The sequence below is a fragment of the Tarenaya hassleriana genome, unplaced genomic scaffold, assembly GCF_000463585.1.
Source record: "Tarenaya hassleriana unplaced genomic scaffold, ASM46358v1 Cleome11, whole genome shotgun sequence".
Classification (NCBI taxonomy): Eukaryota; Viridiplantae; Streptophyta; class Magnoliopsida; order Brassicales; family Cleomaceae; genus Tarenaya; species Tarenaya hassleriana.
In genome coordinates this window covers 221,351-242,108 of record NW_010961290.1, presented here as the reverse complement: position 1 = coordinate 242,108, position 20,758 = coordinate 221,351, and the positions used below count along the sequence as shown (strand labels likewise).

At 41.5% G+C, this 20,758-nt stretch overlaps 4 protein-coding genes across 4 annotated transcripts; 3 read left to right on the top strand and 1 right to left on the bottom strand.

Annotated features, from left to right (window-relative positions):
• The first annotated feature begins 407 nt into the window (after positions 1 to 407).
• Positions 408 to 3,634, top strand: LOC104805105 (transmembrane 9 superfamily member 2). The gene is made up of 7 exons (XM_010529531.1): positions 408 to 638; positions 967 to 1,007; positions 1,360 to 1,945; positions 2,030 to 2,167; positions 2,279 to 2,435; positions 2,532 to 3,016; positions 3,086 to 3,634. Exons 1-7 carry the CDS (start codon positions 484 to 486, stop codon positions 3,303 to 3,305), a joined length of 1,782 nt encoding a protein of 593 aa, XP_010527833.1. The 5' UTR covers positions 408 to 483; the 3' UTR covers positions 3,306 to 3,634.
• Positions 3,635 to 7,171: 3,537 nt separating this feature from the next.
• On the top strand, positions 7,172 to 10,779 carry LOC104805103 (serine/threonine-protein kinase BRI1-like 2). Its single transcript, XM_010529530.1, has one exon. It carries the CDS (start codon positions 7,207 to 7,209, stop codon positions 10,663 to 10,665), a length of 3,459 nt encoding a protein of 1,152 aa, XP_010527832.1. The 5' UTR covers positions 7,172 to 7,206; the 3' UTR covers positions 10,666 to 10,779.
• Positions 10,780 to 11,443: 664 nt separating this feature from the next.
• On the top strand, positions 11,444 to 18,165 carry LOC104805101 (protein BASIC PENTACYSTEINE2). Its single transcript, XM_010529528.1, has 2 exons — positions 11,444 to 11,555; positions 17,168 to 18,165. Exon 2 carries the CDS (start codon positions 17,176 to 17,178, stop codon positions 18,007 to 18,009), a length of 834 nt encoding a protein of 277 aa, XP_010527830.1. The 5' UTR covers positions 11,444 to 11,555; positions 17,168 to 17,175; the 3' UTR covers positions 18,010 to 18,165.
• Positions 18,166 to 18,225: 60 nt separating this feature from the next.
• LOC104805102 (putative clathrin assembly protein At1g14686) lies at positions 18,226 to 20,495 on the bottom strand. Its single transcript, XM_010529529.1, has one exon. It carries the CDS (start codon positions 19,314 to 19,316, stop codon positions 18,357 to 18,359), a length of 960 nt encoding a protein of 319 aa, XP_010527831.1. The 5' UTR covers positions 19,317 to 20,495; the 3' UTR covers positions 18,226 to 18,356.
• Positions 20,496 to 20,758: the final 263 nt, after the last annotated feature.

The following is a 20,758-nucleotide window of genomic DNA, read 5'->3' as shown; positions in this document are numbered from 1 at the left end:
GTTCATGTACATTTGATTATTTAATGCAATTCTACATTTCCAGTTAAACATTTGCATGGAATTAAAGGTAAATAATTAATGTTGTAATATAACAAAAAAATGGTAAACGATTGCCTTTGATGAGTTATGAATTAGCAAATGGACTTGTTAGAGATTTTGAGAATTATCACAGATAGTTTTGTAGATAAATTTCAACTAAAAAAACTCTAAATCATTTGTAAAGAGTTTTAAGTAGTTCACTTCACATGTATTATTTTCAAAGTGTAACGTTTTAAGAAGTAAATAATGTATTTTATACCAAAAAAAAAGTAAATAATGTATTTCATTTAAGTTCAAAATGAAATTAGGGGAAAAAACTTGGGGGTGTATAAATACAAAATCCATCGTCGTGGTTTGGCCATTTTCCTTCCCCCCAAATAAAAGCAAAGTCAGATCTCACGATTTCCCCCATCTCCTTCTCGTAGGAACGGGAGAGAAAACGCCATGAGATCACCGACGATGTTGCTTCCCTTCCTCATCGGAGCTCTCCTCTTCTCCGGCATCGAACATGTCAGATCCGACGCTTCCGACCACCGTTACAAGGAAGGCGACTCCGTTCCTCTCTATGCCAACAAGGTCGGACCATTTCACAATCCGAGGTAACGATTTCGTCTATCATTCGCTTTCCTTGAGATTCCTAGATCTGGACTTAGAGATCTGACATTCTATCGGCTTCCAAACGGGGGTTTGAGAGATTGATCGTCGACTACACAAGCGATTGTTGTTAGCTACGATTAGAATGAATCTGTTGCTAGTGAGATCCCGAAATTCGGGAACAGTAAGATGCGTAACGTAGTCTCAGAGGATGAGAAGGATTAGTTTTTGGAATGTTGTCGACAGCGGTGAGGATGGATCATTCGAGCGCTTCCGATTTAGGTTTTGATTTCTTGGTTACTGATTATGCGTTTCCTTCGATGGTGATTGCAGTGAAACGTACAGATATTTCGATCTGCCCTTCTGCGTTCCAGGTATGGATACGTCTTATTGCTGAAATTCGTTTGCTGGTATTTATCCAGCATTGCGTTGATTTCTCGGCAACATGGTGTATACGTTTGACCAATTGAGTTACTGTTACAAGTGAGAAAGAACAGTACAAGGGGAGAGGAAAAACTAAACCGATTTCAAAATTATGGATTCCAATTCATCATGTGGAGTAGGACAAAATGAGGCTAGATAGAAATATAAAATTTGGAAAGAAAAAAAATATGCATTCTGGATTGAAGGCTACATGATTTATTGATTCAAGTACTGTGTTTTAGATCATGGGCTATGTAATTCATTTCATTTTCTAATCTGATCGGAATTGGATTTGATTCACAGACGGTGTGAAAGAGAAGAAGGAAGCTCTTGGTGAGGTTCTGAATGGTGATCGGCTTGTTAGTGCTCCATACAAACTCAACTTCAGAGAGGAAAAAGACTCTGAGGTGTACTGCAGCAAGAAGCTTAGCAAAGATGAAGTCAAACAGTTCCGGAGGGCTGTCGAAAAAGACTACTATTTCCAAATGTACTATGATGATTTGCCTATCTGGGGTTTCATTGGAAAGGTTGACAAGGAGGGCAAGGCTGATCCGAGCGAGTTCAAATACTTCCTCTACAAGCACATCCAATTTGAGATTCTCTACAACAAGTACCGTGTTATTGAAATCAGTGCCAGGATGGATCCTCATTCCCTAGTGGACCTCACCGAGGACAAGGAAGTTGATGCAGAGTTTATGTACACTGTCAAGTGGAAGGAAACAGAGACTCCATTTGAGAAAAGAATGGAGAAGTACTCCATGTCTTCATCCCTTCCACATCACTTGGAAATTCATTGGTTCTCCATCATAAACTCTTGTGTCACTGTCCTCCTTTTGACTGGTTTCCTCGCAACTATCTTGATGCGTGTCCTCAAGAATGATTTCATGAAGTAAGTTTTGCTGTTGTCTCTCTTCACTTCACAATTATTGACAAGGCGTTTTCCTTATCCAGTTGTTGTCTTCAAACCTGTAAGGTATGCCCAAGATGAGGAAGCTGCTGATGATCAAGAGGAAACCGGATGGAAGTACATTCACGGTGATGTGTTTCGATTCCCGAAGCAAAAATCTCTGTTTTCAGCATGTCTCGGCAGTGGTACCCAACTGTTCACTCTGTAAGTTCCTTATCAATGGCAGCGATTCACCATTCTAGATATGTTTTCTCACATCTCTGTCTGTATGTCTTCTTCTGACTGTTGACTCTTTTTTTTCCTCCACGACACCAGCACTGTCTTCATTTTCATGCTTGCTCTTGTTGGGGTGTTCTATCCATACAATCGTGGAGCACTCTTCACTGCTTTGGTCGTCATTTATGCTCTCACATCTGGAATTGCTGGCTATACTGCCGCTTCATTCTATGGTCAACTCGAAGGAAAGAACTGGGTATTGCTGCACGTGCATCCCTTTCTCAAAAAGCGTATTTTTAACACAAACCTTAGACTCTGATCGCTACATTGTCATCCGCCTTTTTTTTTGCAGGTGAGGAACTTATTGCTGACCGGATGCCTCTTCTGTGGCCCTCTGTTCCTGACCTTCTGTTTCCTGAACACAGTTGCCATTGCCTACAGTGCAACCGCCGCTCTCCCCTTTGGAACCATCGTGGTGATCGTACTCATATGGACACTTGTCACATCTCCATTGCTCGTGTTGGGTGGCATTGCCGGAAAAAACAGCAAAACCGAGTTCCAAGCGCCATGCCGTACAACAAAGTACCCAAGGGAGATCCCTCAACTCCCATGGTACAGGAGCGCCATTCCTCAGATGGCAATGGCGGGTTTCCTCCCATTCAGTGCGATATACATAGAACTGTACTACATCTTTGCCAGCGTATGGGGACACAGGATCTACACCATATACAGCATATTGTTCATCGTCTTCATCATCCTTCTGATCGTCACAGCTTTTATAACGGTGGCCCTCACGTATTTCCAGCTAGCTGCTGAAGACCACGAATGGTGGTGGAGGTACGTGTTTTCTAGGATGTAAAAATACGTACTTTGAAAAGGGAGTAATGTGAGATGGTAATGAAACAGGTCATTCGTATGCGGGGGATCGACGGGAGTGTTTATATACGCGTACTGCTTGTACTATTACTACGCGAGATCAGACATGTCGGGATTCATGCAAACGTCGTTCTTCTTCGGGTACATGGCGTGCATCTGCTACGGCTTCTTCCTGATGCTCGGTACCGTTGGCTTCCGGGCTGCCCTCCTCTTTGTCCGCCACATCTACCGCTCCATCAAATGCGAGTAAAGCATCCCTTGCCTTTCCCCCTATATATTTTCTTCTGCCTTTTTTTGGTTACGTTTTTTTGTTAGGAACATGAAAGAAAGAAAAAAGGATGCTTTAGGTAGAAGGAAAGAAACCACTTATCAACATCGTCCGGAACATGGCAAGGTGGGGTTTCTCAGGTTTTTCACGCAACTTATTTAAATTTTGTTGCTAATTAGACGGATCTGTGTTAGGGTTAATCACTTGTATCCCTTTTTTTTTTTGTTTTACGTAAAATACAATGAACCATTTATTTAATGTGTTTTCTTTTTGTATCTAATAAATGTCAACACTCCTCCGGCTTCACCTTACCTTGCAATTTGCATGTAGCAACTCGTATGTTATGGGTACATAGAGTTGGAAAGTGTGGTATCCATGCTGGGGTTGGTAACATCTTGTACGAGGTTTCGGTTATCTGGCTAAAATTTGAGAGCATGACCAGCATGTAAGAAAACGACAAAAAAATATTGGGAATTTAACAAAGGCAGGCTGGTTGCGATCTGAGAGAACGAAATGTATGTGAGGTTTACGTAAAGATCGTGGGAGAGTATGGATCCCATAAAGAGGGTCGTAGTCGTGCCTCCAGGCCCACTAGAATATGACGTCTGACGTGGCGGTGCGAGGAGGCGTGCTCGTCAGGACAGTTCTTTCATCTTCAATTTTCGTTGGTTTTGGGATCGACAACAATCATTACATCCTCCTTGTTCAATGCGCCAAACCAAAACCCCTAAATATATGCGATGATAAGTTCTAAATTCGATCATCTTCCTTTTCTTTTCCTCAGCTTGTTTAACTAATGACAATCTGATTTGAAGATATTTGCATAAATATATATCATTATAGATGGGCACAAAAAATGTTTTTTTTTTTTTACAGAAAGATATTGAAATGTGTTGAAAATGAAATTTGGTCACATAGGGGGTTGGGGGAAAAGAAGACGGAAAGAAGGGAACCCAGTTTTGCTGAAATTCTGTCAAAAATGGGACGAAATCTAAAACTGACATTGACCATATTTCATCACATCACAGAGAGAGAGTTATGTATCCACCAATCATATGAACACAGTGAAAGTAAAAAAAAAAAAGAGTTGAAATTCCACGACGCGTGCCACTCGCGACAGGGGTCTAAAAGGTGTATACAATATATGATTATAACACCTACAGAAAAAATATATTATGATAACGCGCACAAAAAAAAAAGGAACGGAAAACACAGTTCAATAATTCGTAACTAAATTCATCTGCTCACATGCTTATTACCATCTTTATAATCATGCATATTGCTGTCGACATTGAAATATTTACTTTGATTGACCAGTCTTATTATAAATCAGTTGATATATAATAGGTTATATATGTATATAAGGGTTTTGGAGATTTGCATTTTATTATTGTTGGCGTGCGAAAGATGTTACCTACCAAACAACATCTGGATATATTATTCAAGAATTATCTTCTTTCATCACTAACTTTATTGTCTTCATGTAAAAAAAATGTTTGTATTAGTAAATGACTGGATATATATATATATATATATATATATATATATAAAAGAGAGAACACGTTTGAAGATTTATATGAATACCCATCACATCTATTTTTTTCATGCAAAAAAATCGAATATAATCATATCTAAAAGATTCTTTCGTTAATTATCAAGAGGGTAAAATTATATGTTATAATTCCGTGGAATAAACTTTATTTTGTCCAAATGATTTGAGAGGTCATATGCATGCGTTTGGTTGACCACTGAGTGCTTTTCACAGTTCAAAATTGGATTCATCCACCGCTGCAAAATAGCATATGATCGGTTGGTATATATATCTTCACGAGCTGTGAAATCCAAGCATTATTTCTTTCAACATTAATTTATTATTTTATTATTCCCTTTTTTGCTGACTTTGGTATGTCCTCCAATTTAAGTGGCGCTTTAATAATATATATATAATTTAATCCTCGAATATTTGTGAATCCGATATGGACGAGGGGTTGGTTTATAAATGTTATATATGCGGATAATCTGAGTGAATGGTGCGTGTTATCAAAGTTTCAAAATATTTTCCTAGTTAAAACCTCGCATTATTATCTATATCTAAATCATCTTCATATCTATACGAATATAAAGTATATAATATTTACGTAAGATTTCGAAAAAAAGGACCAATAATGAACGATCGAATGGTCCGTCATAAAGGAAAATTGAAACACGTTATAGCTCATTCAGATTTTTATCCAACTGTTTGCGCAAACTGTCACCAATGCAGTTCCTATAAATGAAAATTTCTAATTCTTACACATATATGCAGTTCGTGAGATCAAATAATTGTCTTTATACGCGTATATGTATCCGTATGATATTAAAATATAAACAAGGATAGGATTTTTAAAGATTGTGATATTGTGTATATATATATATAGTGTGTGTGTGTGTGTATATAAATAATGCATGCGTACGTGTATATGTCTACCAAAGTGGGAATAGTTCCTGATTACCAGCTAAAAAGCTCATCTTTGACATTTAACAATTAAAACGATTCTCGGAGGATTTCTTTCTTTTTTTTTTCAAAAACAATTAAAAGTTTATGTGCATGTTATTTAATTAATCACGCATAAAAATATACTATTTATACACGAGTTGTATAATGCTTAATAAATAGATCATATAATATATTATACATAACGAATTTCAAATATACGTACAATAAATAGTATTAAACTAGTACAGAATTTCACATTCCAAAGCAATCCATGACAGTGTGAAATAAATAAATAGATAAATATTATACAGAGAGTTTAAAAAACAAATAGAAGGGGAAAAAAAGGTGGATAAAGAAAGAAAGGTAAAACAAGGCGATGGAGGAGGGCATATAGGAATCATAACTTGTGATGCCACTAAACCACGAGCTAATCGATGTTGTTTCTTTGGTGGGCCTTTCTTTTCCCACAATGCCCCTACGACTCCTCTCTCTAATATTATAATTTATTTTAAAAAACAAACCAAGTTTATGAAATAGTTATGCGGCTTGTTAATGTGTTATAGTCAATTTAATTTTAAAAAAAGGTGTGGAGCATGATACAAAAGGGTAAAGCCATATAAAAATGTGACAAAGGGAGAAGCGCAAGTGACCAACATAATGGTTACACATTCAAAAAGGGTTTGGCCCTCATCTACTGATGCAGAGCATCCCTACCTCACGCCTTCTGCTGTCACCCTCGGATCCATCAATTAGTTTTATCATCCAAAACCATTTATTGACGCTTATACATATATACTTGTATATAAACAAATGTATTTCAACGTATATGATTAATAATTGGGTCCGAACCCCTTTTGACCAAAAGCGGAAAATCAGTCTCCCTCTTGTCGAAATTCCTTTCCCTTTCATTTGTTTGTTCAAATTTTTCTTTAACTTCACCTGTTTCATTTGGGAGCAAAATATCCTTTTTTTGTGTATATTTTCAAATTCAATCCTCTCCGCTCCTCCAAATATGCGATCCAATAGCTTTTATATTCTCTCAAGATTGTTTCTTGAGTTTTATTTTAGGCTATTGTATAACTCGTATATATAATAAATACGCACTCAAAAATTTGCATTTTAAAATCTTTTACTCATGTCTTTGAATTATTCGAGAAATTTTCCAGCATTCACCACACACAAAATATCTAGAATATTCAGATAATACGGCGTAATTTGGTATTAATAAATTAAGATGTTTTATTCCTTCAAATTTTATAAAAACACAATGATCAAAAGCAGCTTTTTTTTTTTTTTTTTTGCAAAAGCTCTTTTTCCCCCTTCTTCTACTTTGGCATCACCGAACAAATCTTCCTTAACACTTCACCATTATCTCCCCTTCTTCTCCATCTGCGCATCTTCTCATCAATGGCCGGGTCTCCAATTCGGATCCGGGTCCCGACCCGAATCCAAATATCTCTCCTCCTCCTAGCCCACCTCTCCTTCTCTTCCTCCTCTATCTCCGCCGCCCAATCACCACCGTTAAATTCGCCGGAAAATTCAATCAGAACCGATGCAAAATCACTCATCTCCTTCAAGAACATGATCCAAGACGACCCGAATAACAATCTTGGCAACTGGATCCTTCGTAAAAGCCCCTGTGAATGGTCAGGAGTCACTTGCCTTCGAGGGAGAGTCTCTGAGATCGATCTCTCTGGCAGTGGCCTCAGTGGCACAGTCTCTTTCGACCCTTTCGCCTCTCTCTACTCCCTCTCTGTTCTTAAGCTTTCGGACAACTACTTCGTGTTGAACTCTACTTCCCTTCTTCACCTTCCTCTCGGCCTCACCCAGCTCGATTTATCCTCCTCTGTTCTTTCCGGAATTGTCCCGGAAAATTTCTTCCCAAAATACACCAACCTTGTCTCTGTGAATCTCTCCAGCAATAATTTGACCGGGAAGTTACCGGAAGATGTTTTCTTGGGACCCAAGAAACTCCAAGCCCTCGATCTTTCTCACAACAACATCACTGGCACCATGTCGGGTCTGAGCATTCCTCTGTCTTCTTGCGATTCTCTGTCGCTGCTCGATCTTTCTGGGAATAGCATCTCCGGTTATATCCCCGTCTCGCTTGTGAACTGCACCAATCTCAAAAGCTTGAATCTTTCCTACAATTCCTTCGATGGACAGATCCCGAAATCGTTCGGTGAGCTGATGAATTTGCAAAGTTTTGATCTTTCTCATAATCAGCTCACGGGCTTGATTCCACCGGAGATCGGAGACGCTTGCCGATCACTGCAACAACTCCGGCTTTCTTACAACAACATCACTGGTCCGATCCCTGATTCCTTGTCCTCGTGCTCTTGGCTTCAGATTCTAGACCTATCCAACAACAACATCTCCGGTCCGTTCTCGAACACGATTCTGCGGAACCTCGGGTCACTGGAAATCTTGCTTCTGAGCAACAATTTCATATTTGGGCAGTTTCCGGCGTCGTTTTCAGCCTGCAAGAGTCTGAGGATCGCCGATTTCAGTTCGAACAGATTCTCCGGCGTGATTCCGCCGGATTTATGTCCCGGCGCGGTGTCTTTGGAGGAACTGAGAATCCCCGACAACCTCATCACCGGGCAGATTCCGCCGGAGATATCTCAGTGTCCCCTGCTTCGAACTCTGGATTTCAGTCTGAACTATCTCAACGGCTCGATTCCTCCGGAGATTGGGAATCTCCAGAAACTCGAGCAGTTCATCGCCTGGTACAACAATTTAGACGGAAAAATCCCGCCGGAGATCGGAAAGCTGCCGAACCTGAAGGATCTCATCCTCAACAACAACCGCCTCACCGGCGATATTCCGTCAGAGCTATTCAACTGCAGCAATCTCGAGTGGGTTTCGCTCACCAGCAACGGATTAACCGGAGAAATTCCCCGAGAATTCGGAATTCTCTCGCGTCTCGCTGTTCTTCAGCTCGGAAACAACAACTTGACCGGAGAAATTCCGCCGGCGCTCGGAAACTGCAGCACCCTGGTTTGGCTCGACCTCAACACAAACCGGTTAACCGGAGAAATACCGCCTCGGCTAGGAAGACAGCCCGGTTCGAAGGCCATAACCGGTCTCCTCTCCGGCAACACGATGGCTTTTGTCAGAAATGTCGGAAACTCATGTAAAGGAGTCGGCGGTTTGTTGGAATTCTCAGGAATCAGACCAGAGAGGCTTCTTCAGATTCCATCTTTGAAGAGCTGTGATTTCACGAGGATGTACTCAGGAGCCATTCTGAGTCTCTTCACAAGATACCAAACGATCGAATACCTCGATCTCTCTTACAACGAGCTCCGCGGGAAAATTCCGGATGAAATCGGTGAAATGATCGCTCTTCAGGTTCTTGAGCTCTCTCACAACCAGTTGTCTGGCGAGATTCCATTCACGATCGGACAACTAAGGAACCTAGGCGTGTTCGATGCATCGAACAACAGATTACAGGGACAAATCCCTGAATCTTTCTCGAACCTCTCGTTCTTGGTGCAAATAGACCTGTCCAACAACGAGTTGACTGGTCCGATCCCTCAGAGAGGTCAACTCAGCACGCTTCCAGCGAGTCAATACGCGAACAATCCCGGTCTATGCGGAGTTCCATTGCCAGAATGCAAGAACGGAAACAATCAGATGCCGGAAACATCAGAGAACGGTAAACACTCAAAACGCTCGGCCTCAGGGGCATCATGGGCGAACAGCATTGTCTTGGGAGTGCTCATATCCGCTGCATCGGTCTGCATCCTGATCGTGTGGGCCATTGCTGCACGAGCGAGACGAAGAGAGGCCGAGGAGGCTAAGATGCTGCACAGCCTACAGGCCGTGAATTCGGCCACGACGTGGAAGATCGAGAAGGAAAAGGAGCCGCTCAGCATAAACGTGGCGACGTTCCAGCGTCAGCTTCGGAAACTCAAGTTCTCGCAGCTGATAGAGGCGACGAATGGATTCTCGGCAGAGAGTATGATCGGTTGCGGTGGATTCGGTGAGGTTTTCAAGGCAACCCTAAAGGACGGTTCTTGCGTGGCGATCAAGAAACTGATCAGACTCAGTTGCCAAGGCGACCGTGAATTCATGGCGGAGATGGAGACCCTGGGAAAGATCAAACACAGAAACCTCGTCCCTCTCCTCGGATACTGCAAAATAGGCGAAGAGAGATTACTCGTTTACGAGTTCATGCAGTACGGAAGCTTAGAAGAGATGCTCCATGGGAAAAGATGCGGGGAAAAACGAAGGATATTGACATGGGAAGAACGGAGGAAGATAGCGAGGGGAGCTGCCAAAGGGCTGTGTTTTCTGCACCATAACTGCATACCTCACATCATACACAGGGACATGAAATCGAGCAATGTGCTGTTGGATCACGAAATGGAATCTAGGGTTTCGGATTTCGGGATGGCGAGGCTGATAAGCGCATTAGACACGCACCTGAGCGTCAGTACCTTGGCGGGCACGCCGGGTTACGTCCCGCCGGAATATTACCAGAGTTTCCGGTGTACGGCCAAAGGTGACGTGTACTCGTTCGGGGTGGTGATGCTGGAGATTTTGAGCGGGAAAAGGCCAACGGACAAGGAAGAGTTCGGTGAGACAAACTTGGTGGGGTGGGCGAAGATGAAGGCGAGAGAAGGGAATCATATGGAAGTGATCGATGCGGACCTTTTGAACGGGAAAGAGGGTTCAGAACCTCTGAGCCAGGCAGAGGGATCGGTGGTGAAGGAGATGCTCAGGTACTTGGAGGTTGGGTTACGTTGCGTAGATGATTTCCCGTCGAAACGACCAAACATGTTGCAAGTGGTAGCTCTTCTCAGAGAGCTTCACGGAAGTAACGACAACAGTAACAGTAACAGTAACAGTAACAGTTCTTAAAGACCCTCCTCCCTGTTTTGGTAATGAAAGTTAACCTTCTGTTCTTTGAGTTGTGTTCTGTAATGTTTTGTTGACCAAATATATATATATATAAAAAAAACTTTACTCTGCATCTGTCACTATCTTCATTCTTTCTTCTCCTCTTCTTTTGTCCCAAATATATGTTTTATATATAATTATGTGTGGTTTGTAATGAAATCGTAAATCATATGATTTTAACCCAAAAAAAAAAAATCATAAATTATTTGAGGCCCATATATTTATTCGGACACCCACCAAGACAGACGTGTAGATCTCTGCAAGAAATATTCTGAAATTATTAGTGGCCCAATAATGTTGGGCTTTTCGGCCTTTACCAGTATAGTTGAGCCTACCCAATTATCTGTTGGGCTTTGTCTAAGACCATATGATACAACTGCTGACTCTTAATAAGCCCGTTAAATCGCAATACCAAAGAAAAATATATAAATATATAAGCAACAAATGCACGTAATATATAAACAAATACAATTATACACATGCAATATTATTCCCGAATATGGCAGAATTAGAATCTACGAATCATTTTTAATCCGTTAGATCGGAAAATAAAAAACTTCCCTGCTTCCTCGTAAGAAAATAAATGTTAATGCAAGACCAAACACATTAATTACTCTCAGCCAATTAAAAGAAGGGTCCTTTGGATTTATTTTGTATTTTTTACAAAATAAAAAATGGTTCATCTTTAGGTTCTCTCTCCTCTCCACCAGAGGACAAAAAATTTGGGTGGTCTTTTTCCTTCTCTCTCCTCTCTCATCTCCTCAAACTCTCTATCGTATGTTTATTCTCTCTCCTCTCTCTTCCAAGAAGGCAAAAAGGATCCCTTAAAGAGCCGTCTATACCAAAGCCATGTAAGTTTTCTCTCTCCTCAATCCATATATCCGTCCATGTCCTCTCTCTTTCTTATTTTTGAAATGCAAATGGGACCTTCTACTGTACCGCCTTTCCGTTTCCATTCCCATGAATTAGTTTTTTAATAAATATCTCCTTAGATATTCGAAATCTCTTGAAGTTCCTAAGATTTTGCTGCAGAGATCGCCGCTTTATGTCGCGTTCCCATTGATCTGCTTCTGGGTTTGTTTGATCTTGAGGCCCTTGTAGATCTGCATGTGGGTTTCGGGAGGGAACTCGAAAAACGTTGGGAAATTTTCGTAAACCGTGCAGTGTCGTGTTTGTTCTTATTAGTATATGAAACAGTTACAATCTGTTTAGAAATCTGTTAGTTAGTTATATGGCGGTTTATACAATCGGAAGTGTATTTAACATCTGTACAGAAAAAACAGAGTAATACAACTGGAGAAATTTTTCATTCTCTCTGCTCAGTTTTCTCTCTCGTCTTTCTCTCTCTGGGTTTTCCGGTCATCTTTCCGGCGAAACCTGAAATGGTATCAGAGCATTTTCTTTAGAATTTGCTTTTTCTGCGAATTTCTCTTTGTTTTTGATCCTCCCCAATGCTGCCGATCTTTGCGTCCTTCGGTAATGGATCGAGAGAAAGCGGATTGGACCCAGAATCCGGTTCCTACGACTCGATCCATTCTCTCAGAAGCTCGACATCCTCGATTTCTTTATTGCGCATCATCCTTGGGTCTTCTCATATTGACGAACAGGATTTGACGAAGAAAGTAAAATTAGGGTTTTAGCCGAAGAGATGTTCAAATTTCAGTAAGGGGGAAGGATTACAGTATATATATATATACACGATTTTGTGCTACGAAACTTTAGCATTAGTATGTTAAACAAGATTATTTGGTTATGGTAAAAATAAATAAATTCCTGCTAAACTATCTTCTATTCTAGGTTCAATGAGAGCTACAAAATCAGGAATGATCTGTAGTACATCACGCTTACATCTCAGCATATAAACCCATGTGACTCTAGAATGATCATCAACTATAGTAAGGAAATATCTATGACCCTCATTAGAAATTACAGAGAAGGGGCCCCATATATCTATATGCAAAAGATCAAAAGGAAAAGGAGACAAATTGTTATTGGAAACAAAGGGAAGTCTCTTTTGTTTGGCTTGGTGACAGACTTTGCAGTGTGGTATGGCTTTGTATTTGGAGATGGAAAGGTCTGTGGACAGGGTCTTTATTTTCTGATCTGAAGGATGGCCAAGTCTGGTGTGCCACAAGATTGTGTCATCACCGAGAGCGTTACATGAAATGGAAAATGGAGGTGGGTTTGACTGTGATAATTCGAGGAAGTATAAGCCTTGATGTAGCTTACCCTTCCCAATCATCCAAGCCTGAGAAGGCTCCTGTATATAACAAGAGTCGGGTGAAAAAGAAATTTGGAAAGGAAAACAGCGTAGTAGAGAACTAACACTGAGTATATTAAGATGAAAGATTGGTGCATATAGAACATTTTCCAACAGTAGTTGATGATTCAATTTCACTGAGCCAGCATGAGTTATATGCAGAGAGTGTCCATTCGGCAAACTAACCAACACTCAGACCTTGCCCGGGGTTGGTTTTCAGATACCGCACTACCCTCTGCGCCGCTTGCATATGTATATCTGTTGGAGCTGATAAAAACTGGCTAAGCTTGTGAGTGGCAAACGTAATATCTGGTCTGGTTATGGTTAGGTATAATAACCTTCCCACAAGACGTCTATAACTTGTTATGTCTTCAAGAGGAGTTCCAGCATCTTTACTCAAATGCGTATTTGCATCAAGAGGTGTAGATACTGGTTTACATCCCAATAAACCTGAATCTGAGATTAAATCCAGACAATATTTCCTCTGACACAGTGATATTCCCTTCCTTTGTCGTGCTATCTCCAATCCAAGGAAGAATCTCAAATCTCCCAAGTCTTTAATCTTGAATTTCTGTCTCAGTAGGTCCTTTACTTCTGAAACTGCATCAACACTGTCACTAGCAATAACAATGTCATCCACATATACCAGTAAAGCTACAAAACCAGATTTTGAACGTCTCACAAATAATGTGTGATCGGCTTTGGACTGCTTGAAACCATCTTCGAGCAGAACACTTGCAAATTTATGGTACCATTGTCGACTGGCTTGTCGCAACCCATATAGAGATTTCTGTAATTTGCAGACTGCATCCCGAGGCATGTTTCCAGATTGTGCATCAGTATAACCTGGTGGCAGAGACATATAAATCTCCTCCTCAAGGTCACCATGTAAGAAAGCATTAGTAACATCCATTTGTGTAAGAATCCAGTTCTGTTTTGCAGCCAAGGCAAGGAGCAACTTGACAGTTACCAATTTTGCAACAGGTGAAAAAGTATCTATGAAGTCAACTCCCTCTTGTTGTGTGAATCCCTTTGCTACCAAACGAGCCTTGTATCGCTCTACAGATCCATCAGCCTTTCTTTTTATCTTGTAAACCCATTTACAACCTACTGCCCGCTTTCCAGGTGGAAGAGAAACTACAGACCAAGTTCCATTTCCAACCAAAGCATCAAGTTCAACATCCATGGCTTTTCTCCATTCAACAGAAGATACAGCTTCTTTGAAGTTTTTGGGTTCAGTTTCGGCACTAATGTTCAAGACATATTGCCTATAGGTGGGTGATAGATGGTCATAAGAAAGGAATTGAGAGATGGGATAGGCTGTAGAAACAGGAAGATCAACATTGTTATAAGACTGAGATTTTGTCAAATAACAATGATAATCTGTCAAATAAGAAGGTGGTTTTGTTTGTCTTTTTGGTCTGTGAAGAGTAATGGTAAGGTTGTCAGAATCATGTGAGGGAGCTTCTGAAACAGGCAATAACCTTGTATCAGAAGTCTGAATGGGTATGTCTGGTAATGAAAAAGGTAAGATAGAATTTGGAAACGGGTTTAAACTCTCTGTTTGGGTTGAATCATGGCTTGGTATGGATGCAAATGGGAATATGTGTTCATGAAACACAACATTACGGGATATAGTAATTATATTAGTGTCAAGGTCAAGAATTTTGTACCCTTTGTATCCTGGAGCATAGCCAATGAACACCGAACCTTTTGCTCTAGCTGAAAACTTATGTCGATCTGTAGTTAATGTTGAAGCATAGCATAGACATCCGAAAGTTCTCAGATGCGAGTACATATAACTAACTAACAGATTTCTAAACAGATTGTAACTGTTTCATATACTAATATACCCCCCTCAAGCTTGAATCGACTGCAGCTTCAGGGAGATACAAGCTTGAAATATGAAACTTCGACATTAGAACAGAAAACACCTGTGGCTGTAATGACTTCGTCATAACATCAGCTAACTGATTTTCTGTCTTCACATGCATCATCCGTAAGAAACCAGATTGAAGCTTGTCGCGAACCAGATGGCAATCAATGTCAATATGCTTCGTCCGTTCATGAAAAACTGGATTCGAAGCGATGTGCATGGCGGATTTGTTGTCACAAAAGAGATTGGCAGGTCCTTCCAAGGAAATCTGAAAATCTGCCATCAAATTTGTTAACCAGATTAACTCACAAGTAGCATTAGCTAATGATCTATATTCTGCCTCTGTGCTGCTCCTCGAAACCGTAGTCTGTTTCTTTGATTTCCATGAAATCAAAGATTCTCCCAGAAAAATACAGAACCCAGAAACTGAGCGTCTCGTATCAGGACATGTTGCCCAGTCTGCATCCGCAAAAGCATTGAAACGAAGAGCTGAAGATGCAGAATAAAACAGACCTTGCCCGGGGTTGGTTTTCAGATACCGCACTACCCTCTGCGCCGCTTGCATATGTATATCTGTTGGAGCTGATAAAAACTGGCTAAGCTTGTGAGTGGCAAACGTAATATCTGGTCTGGTTATGGTTAGGTATAATAACCTTCCCACAAGACGTCTATAACTTGTTATGTCTTCAAGAGGAGTTCCAGCATCTTTACTCAAATGCGTATTTGCATCAAGAGGTGTAGATACTGGTTTACATCCCAATAAACCTGAATCTGAGATTAAATCCAGACAATATTTCCTCTGACACAGTGATATTCCCTTCCTTTGTCGTGCTATCTCCAATCCAAGGAAGAATCTCAAATCTCCCAAGTCTTTAATCTTGAATTTCTGTCTCAGTAGGTCCTTTACTTCTGAAACTGCATCAACACTGTCACTAGCAATAACAATGTCATCCACATATACCAGTAAAGCTACAAAACCAGATTTTGAACGTCTCACAAATAATGTGTGATCGGCTTTGGACTGCTTGAAACCATCTTCGAGCAGAACACTTGCAAATTTATGGTACCATTGTCGACTGGCTTGTCGCAACCCATATAGAGATTTCTGTAATTTGCAGACTGCATCCCGAGGCATGTTTCCAGATTGTGCATCAGTATAACCTGGTGGCAGAGACATATAAATCTCCTCCTCAAGGTCACCATGTAAGAAAGCACGGATTTGTTGTCACAAAAGAGATTGGCAGGTCCTTCCAAGGAAATCTGAAAATCTGCCATCAAATTTGTTAACCAGATTAACTCACAAGTAGCATTAGCTAATGATCTATATTCTGCCTCTGTGCTGCTCCTCGAAACCGTAGTCTGTTTCTTTGATTTCCATGAAATCAAAGATTCTCCCAGAAAAATACAGAACCCAGAAACTGATTTGTGACAACAAATCCGCCATGCACATCGCTTCGAATCCAGTTTTTCATGAACGGACGAAGCATATTGACATTGATTACCATCTGGTTCGCGACAAGCTTCAATCTGGTTTCTTACGGATGATGCATGTGAAGACAGAAAATCAGTTAGCTGATGTTATGACGAAGTCATTACAGCCACAGGTGTTTTCTGTTCTAATGTCGAAGTTTCATATTTCAAGCTTGTATCTCCCTGAAGCTGCAGTCGATTCAAGCTTGAGGGGGGTATATTAGTATATGAAACAGTTACAATCTGTTTAGAAATCTGTTAGTTAGTTATATGGCGGTTTATACAATCGGAAGTGTATTTAACATCTGTACAGAAAAAACAGAGTAATACAACTGGAGAAATTTTTCATTCTCTCTGCTCAGTTTTCTCTCTCGTCTTTCTCTCTCTGGGTTTTCCGGTCATCTTTCCGGCGAAACCTGAAAGTTCTTTTTAAGAATCTAATTTTTGTGCATGGGTATCTCAAAGATTTGTGTTTTCCTTTGAATCTGACGATTTCCGTGCGCTGGATCTTGGAAATGGAAGGGTATTGCTTATTCGGTGATAGATCTTTGGTATTTCACGGAATTTTGACAATTTCGAGGTTTCGAATCGGATTTTCTCGGCACCCAAACAGAGATGTGGGAACTCTCTGAGTTGGAATCGATTTGTTGTCTTGCTTTTAGTCCCCTGATGTCTGGTTTGATATCTGCTCCTTGGATCTGTTTGATTGTTTCGTATATCACGCATTCGTCTCGATGTTTGTGTCATCTTATCTTCGGCGATTCATCATTCCAACACATTTAACAGGAAAGGATGATTAAACTTCCTCTTACCAAATTCCGACGGTGATACTGAAAATTGTGTTTATGGCATTGTAGTTCTTCAGATGGATGACGATGGGTTTCGCAACTGGGGTTACTATGAACCGGCGAATTTTAAATTCAGTCTTGGCCTGCAATTCATGCCCACCGTTGATCGGAACACCAAGCCGCAATTGCCGGGTCGCGACCCGAATCTGATGACTGGCCCGGACGGACCCTTTCACACGCGAGACTACGTTGTGTCCGAAACCCCAATCCCTATGAACTACGCCTGGATTAACCAGCACAAGGACAAGTTCTTTAACATGTTGCCGCCGAATCACGGCAATATGCTTCCAGAAACTTCTGGATCCCCGTCCATGCAGTTTCTGCACCCTCCCTTGGATGTTGGGAATCGGGTCGAGGAAAACCCGATTCCCGACGACGAGGAAATCGCTCAGGCGAAGAAGAGAAAACCGGGTGGGGATTCAAAAGGCACCAAAAAGAGGAAGAAGCCATGGAAACAAAAGGACGGCAATGGAAACGAGAGCAATGAGAGAGTGAAACGAGTGAGACAGGCTAAGAAGAGTGCAGTAGATGTGGTGATCAATGGAGTGAGTATGGACATTTCCGGTCTGCCTGTTCCAGTGTGCACTTGTTCAGGATCTCCTCAGCAGTGTTACAGGTGGGGATGTGGCGGCTGGCAGTCGGCCTGTTGCACTACGAACATATCGGTGTACCCTCTCCCGATGAGTATGAAGCGGCGTGGGGCCCGGATTTCGGGCCGGAAGATGAGCCAAGGCGCCTTCAAGAAAGTTCTGGAGAAACTTGTAGCCCAAGGTTTCGACTTTTGGAACCCCATCGATCTGAGGAGCCGTTGGGCGAGACATGGTACCAACAAGTTCGTCACCATCAGATAGAGTATTGTTTTTTTTTCCTCGTCTCATGGATCTTGAGCTTTCATGGCTTAGAGTCATGCATGTTTGGTACTTGTGTCTGTCAGTGTCACTGTTGTTTGTAAGAGAGAGAATTCTGTAGGGAATTTAATAAAAGAGGTCCACTGATATGTAACGTATGTTTTCCTTTTCTAATGAAATTACCTTCTACTTGCCATGTTTATTATTCGAGCAAGCGTGTTCAGACATCATTTTTAATCCATTTCAGTTTGAAAGTCTATCATACGAGAATCTTGCACCGAATCTATACGAACAGATCCGTGGATTAGAGAGATCACACGATTAGAGGCTAATTTCTATTAACATCTTAATTAGAGGCTAATTAAATCCGGAATCCTTTCTCTCCCTGAAGAAACATTCCCATGTTCGGCATCTCCTACCAGATTTTCCCTCGATCTCCCTTCTAGCTGCTCTTCTTTCTCCACGCGTGCGGCGACGAGCTTCGCGAGCACTGTGACGTCTGCTTCTGGAATCCTTACGAAATCTGGGATCTCGCCAGCTTTTGGTACATTGAATTCTTGGCAGAATTCGAAGTACTTGGTGAGATCTTCTGCTTGCGATATGGATTTGGCGACGATCCTCAACGCCATTTCCGCTTCCGGTTTCCCCGTCTTCGAGTGAACCTTGGGCAGAGCTTCCGCCATTCCGATGCAAATCCGACCGTAGACCTCCACGATCTCCGTGATTACGTTATCCATGGCGTCGATTATCAGAGGCGTCCTCATATTCTCCGCGATCGGTTTGATTCGCATCAACGAATCGACGAGATCCTGCATATTACGGATGATCGCGAGCTGGATCATGACCGATGATTCTTCAACTTGCCGGTGAAGAAGGTTCGAGTCGTGGAAGAGGATCGCTCGCTGGTCCAGGAACTCGAAGTAAGATCGTACGAAGTGGTTGAATCCGGAGGATCTGGTCAGCAGCGAACGTGTCTCGCCGAATCCAGAGAGATCGAAAGGCAACCGTCCGATGGAGTTCGCCGCCGGGACCTTGTCGAGGAAGAAGCCGTGCACCAGCATCAGCCCCTTGAGAGCCACCGCCCAGCTGTGCGTGCCGTCCACGCGCGAGGAGATGGCGCATGTGAGCGGTCTGAGGCTCCAGGGGGATGTCCGTACGCACCGGTAGATGAACTCGGCTTTGCCGGAGTCCATGGAGAGCTCGTCGTGGCTCATCGCCTTAACGACGGCGATCTTAAGGCAGTCGTCCGCCACGATGAGGCTGTTGCCGTCCTTGAGAGCTCCGGCGGCGCGTCGCAGCCATAGGTTCATCTTGTCCTTCAAGGTTGAGTAATTTAATCCTTTTTTATATGGATTTTAAATTAATTTTTTTGGGATGAACTTATGGGCATTTAAATTAAAATGATGAGAAACTAATTTTGAGAATCACGCATCAAAGTTAACAACTCAGGGTTTGTTGGGTCCCCCTTCCCCATTTTTCCACGGCTGATTTCTCATCACAATCCCTGGCGGTTTCAAGATTAGGTTTGTTACACTAATTGATTCGGATGTTGTGGGCTTTGTGACCATTTTTCCTCTGGACATCTTGTTTAATCACCGGGTTGGTTTAAGGTTGCAACAAAAAGGCCCAAGCGTCGCATTTCTTTTTCGGCCACATGCTTTCTTGTTTTTTTTTATTCGTTTAGAAACCGAGTCAACTCGTGACGAGTTATGAACCCGACGTACCAGTCCAAGCCTGGTCGCGAGTTATTCCGATTTAACATTTTAAGTTTTATTATGCATTTTATTTATTCTTAATATCACACACACACACACACACACCCCCAAGGTTTGGTGTCGGGGAGAAAGAAAGAATAAAAAATGTAGGAAGGTGTGCTGAACGCATTTGGGCTTTGGTAGAAGGCCCAGATACCGCTCAAAGCTCTGTCTCTCAGCGAGGGGATTCAAGCCCTTGGAATTGCCAAGTATGAAATTGAGTTTAAATATTTTATGAAAATTTAGCAGCTGTATATTTGTGTATATTGCCCGCTAATATTTACAAGAACAAACGGCTCTTAGATTTAAAGAAAAAAAAGTGCTTTTTTTTTTTTCACTTGCGGCTTGCTTTTGCCTTAACGCCCGGCTTTAATTTCTTTTTCATGAAATCTAAAGTATTAGTATTGGCTTTATTGAGTGATATCATTAGGGCAGAAGAGCAAGAGCCGCGGTTTCATGCATGCCCTTTAATACGCATCTCCAGTCTTCTTCAAATCCAAGAATGAGAGGAACGATGAAAAAGACATTAAAGAAAGTGAAGAGAGTATGCATTTTCAACAACAGATGGCATTCCCTTTTGTTAAAACCAATAATCTGTCTCAAAACCATTTCCTTTCCCAATGAAATGCGATGTTTTTCGAAAAATGATTTTCGTGGAGACAAGTTGGCGGAAACGAATTTGTAACTGATATATATAGTCTCGATTTTAATGTTGTGTGTCGGTGCCCAATTATAATAGAAGATCACATGTTTTCATTTTTCGAACGAACCATATCATCACCCTGTCTCGAAAGATTCTTCAACCATCACAATACGGTAAAAATTTTTACAAAAAAACAAAGATTTTACAGCGTAAACTATTACTTTGTTGAGTAAAAAAAAAAAAGAGGGATGGTTTAGGAATCTTGCTGCGTCTCATCTTTTCACTGTGGGGGTGGAGGGAGGGGTCAAAAATCCCTCCTTTTCATGCAAACCTCTCTCTCTCTCTCTCTCTCAAT